This window comes from Labrus bergylta, chromosome 10 (assembly GCF_963930695.1).
Source record: "Labrus bergylta chromosome 10, fLabBer1.1, whole genome shotgun sequence".
NCBI lineage: Eukaryota > Metazoa > Chordata > Actinopteri > Labriformes > Labridae > Labrus > Labrus bergylta.
In genome coordinates this window covers 20800047-20803416 of record NC_089204.1, presented here as the reverse complement: position 1 = coordinate 20803416, position 3370 = coordinate 20800047, and the positions used below count along the sequence as shown (strand labels likewise).

At 39.1% G+C, this 3370-nt stretch overlaps 1 protein-coding gene across 1 annotated transcript; it reads right to left on the bottom strand.

Annotated features, from left to right (window-relative positions):
* Positions 1–1782: 1782 nt before the first annotated feature.
* gnrh3 (gonadotropin-releasing hormone 3) lies at positions 1783–3224 on the bottom strand. Its single transcript, XM_065959706.1, has 3 exons — positions 2766–3224; positions 2464–2544; positions 1783–2138 (listed from the first exon to the last, which is right to left on the bottom strand). The coding sequence occupies exons 1-3, from the start codon at positions 2901–2903 to the stop codon at positions 2085–2087; spliced, it is 273 nt and encodes a 90-aa protein (XP_065815778.1). The 5' UTR covers positions 2904–3224; the 3' UTR covers positions 1783–2084.
* Between the last annotated feature and the right edge of the window lie 146 nt (positions 3225–3370).

The window sequence follows — 3370 nt, the reverse complement described above, 5'->3', positions numbered from 1 at the left end:
AAATATGTTCTGTTTTTCAAACAGATGAATGGCACCAAAATCAAAGTATCAAAAATGTATCGCCCTTCATAATGGAATTCCCTCTGAGCAAGGACATGTAACAATGGGCCATTCTCGCCTTCTTGTGCTTTCCCTCTCTAGAAGCCAATGGACGTGACCTCCACAGCTTTAACAATGGAGCATCGAGCAGCAGAAGCACTTGGCTCCTCGCCACAGCCACGACGTGCAGCAAGGTTGCTTTCATCTTTGTTGTTATATTTAAGGATGACATCCTAGCCTGTCGGCCTCTGCTATTGTCTTCACCATGATTATTTTCTACCGTTGTTTAGCCCCAGTTGTGGCTCTTTGATGAAAAGGTCGCCACTCAATTGGAAAACAGTCATTAAAATGCGGTGGGTACTATTCACCAGTGTGCATGGGGGAACCAACTCAACTGAGCTGGTTAATCAAAAGTTAATTATATAATTTTCATGCAGATGAGGGAAACATTCAAATGAATCCCAACTCTACAATCATTACAAAAAATAAATAAATAAATAATTCTAAAATGCTATAAAATGTTCAGGGACCAGGAGGCTGTAAACAATATGAAGTTTAATTTGAGGTAAACAAAGTGAATATCCACCAGGGGGTCCGGGAAGGAGAAAGTGAGGTTAAATCAAATTTGGAAACATAGATACCAGCAGGTTCTGTTGTCCTGATATACGTGCAATTAGGCAGGTCCTTGATGAGGACACTGGGAGGGAGAAAGTTGGCTTTCACTGCAAACGCTTTGGGATTATTTGAAGGGAATTTATGGGATTTTATGCTTTATCTGTAAACATTAATTATTCTCACACAAATTGAATTAAAACCATATTTTAGGGGGTGTTATAAAAGCATAATTATCTTTTAGGAGGATGTTGCAAACTTGTTGGAAACTTCATACAGAGACGTATAAATCAATTCAAGGGAGGCTCATAGTGACTTTCAAATGAAATACCTCGGACAACATTTGCTTTTTTTTTAAACTTTGTCAAAGAAGTTAAAGCAGATTTCTTTCTTTTTTTTTTAAAAAGCAGTCTAACCCCGTCAAAGGAAATGATTGTGTTATGCAAATTATAAGCATGAATATTAAAGGGACGATGTGAAGTATCACAAATGAGCGAGCATTGTTCTGGAAGTGCACTGGAATGTGGTTTAATTTCTCTTTAATTCTATGTGCTTTTATAATGTTCACCTTTTCCCAGTAGTGCAAGCGGAGTTTGGGGTTCATTGGTGTGCATTACAACGGCGCTGTAACAATGCGGGGCCTCCACGGTGTCAGCACAGTTCATGAATCCTGGCCCCTAATGCACCAGGCGATTAGTATGGTGCTCCGTCTGTGGGGCTTTGCCAGAAAATGAGTTCTCTTTAAAACATATGCCCCCTGCTGATTCTTTTCCTTTCCCGATATGAAATTCCAATTTTTATAATGAACACCAATTTCCTGTACGGAGAATGGGGGGGCGGGGGGGAAGTTGTGCACTCTTTCAGTTTTCAGATCCTCAATGAGCGTAAAGCTGTTGTGGACATCACATGCAGAACAGATTCAGACGAGTGTCTCTCAGTAATCAACATTCAGGTAGGAACACAACAATCAGATGGCGTAATTTCCCACATCACACATGCACATGACTGCTGTAGCAGAAAATGGAATTACCAAAACTGTAACAAATTCAATTAAGTCATTGATTTCTAATAAATTGGCTTAATCACCAGCTGTTGTCATGCTAAGATTGTTGTGTCACAAGTTTGTCATGCTTGTCGGTCGTGGCTGCTCAGCAAAGACAATATCATCTATTTACGGGCTTTAAAGCATTCTGAAGTCTATAATTTCTGTTCTAATGAACACTTAAACACGGGAAATTTGCACTTTATCACAAAATGTCTGATAATTTTACCGGTTTTCAAACATTTTTATTACAATTTCAAACGGGATATAACGTTTCAGACATGCAAACAATGACATCTGTGCGGTAAATGTGATGATTTGTTGAATTTGGCGATCCATCACTGGTGTTGATGCAAATACAGTCTGTTTTGATCATTTTCTTTATAGCTCTTCAGTAATCCTTGAACCTTTTCTTTCGTTCAAAATGACTGGAATCCTCATTTATCTGAAGGGAATGAAAGTCAATCTCAATAAACACTTTGGTCCTTTATATATTAAAAAAGCAAATATTTAATTTTCAAAACGAAAAAAAAGATGTCAAACAAGTCTGAGCAAATGACTCGGATGTGTTTGCCAACATTTAAAGAATATACAAATAAAACATTTTCCTATTCAATTGTGCAAATAGGGGAAAATAAAAACAGTCACTGAGCGGTATGTATTGTGTCATTGCTGCTGTGGAACACAATGGCACACAGCGGTGTATTGTACATTAATATTGTACAATTGAAGTAGACATTGGTGATAAATTATGTATAATAAGCACTTACTACATTGTATGGTCTAAGTCTCTCCTGGGTTTGGGCACTCGCCTCTTCAGGAAGAGACACCACTCCTCCAGTGCCCATCATCTAAACACAATAAAACTGAGATTTCAGAGGGTGAAGCCAATGCGGTAATGAAATCAGAACCTAATACAACACAGGGTTGTAGAACTGTTTTTAAAAAAAAAAAATATCAAATACACAGACAGGCTTAACTGACCAGTTTTAAAGAAGAATTTCTCTGAAACTATCTGTAATTTTCACAAAGACACAACATTTCCTGAAACTTTGAAAATGAAATCACTCACCCTGATGGTCGCCTCCAGCTCTCCCACACTCCTCTTCCCCCCTGGTAGCCACCCATAGGACCAGTGCTGGGACAGGGTGACCTGAACCACCAACGCCAACAACAACACCTGCATCATCACTCTGCTGCTCGCTTCCATTAGAGCTGCGGAGGAAGCCAAATTAGTAACACAAACAATAATAAAGTCACAGTCTCCTCTCTCACACACACCGTCATAGAACAGAAGTAAACAGCATTTTAAGTAGTAATTAATAAGAAGTGTAATTCTAACTTAATGAACATTGAACAAACTTCATTGCGGACTGCCTCACCTCTGTATTTGCCTTGTTAGCATGTGGTGCATTAGCCAGAGGGGGATTTTATAGGTGTTGTAGAAGGCTGCTGTCAGGATTATAATCCCCTCTCTGCAGGTGTGACACATTAACTGACTAATGGGACACAAAATACAACTAATGGAGCCGGCTAAGTGCTCACATATGCTGACATCACCGTGAGGGTTCAAGCTGCATGAAATATATATATCCAAAACGTCTTTGTGTTTGTGTTGTCACAGATGCATTGGATGCGTCTGTGTGGCTACGGACAAAACAGACAACATTAGAGATA

Coding starts and splice junctions, on each gene's coding strand:
- gnrh3 (XM_065959706.1), bottom strand. CDS start 2,903: ATGGAAGCGAGCAGCAGAGTGATGATGCAGGTGTTGTTGTTGGCGTTG. Junction 2,545..2,765: donor AGCTGGAGGCGACCATCAGG/GTGAGTGATTTC, acceptor TATTGTGTTTAG/ATGATGGGCACTGGAGGAGT. Junction 2,139..2,463: donor GACTTAGACCATACAATGTA/GTAAGTGCTTAT, acceptor CATTCCCTTCAG/ATAAATGAGGATTCCAGTCA.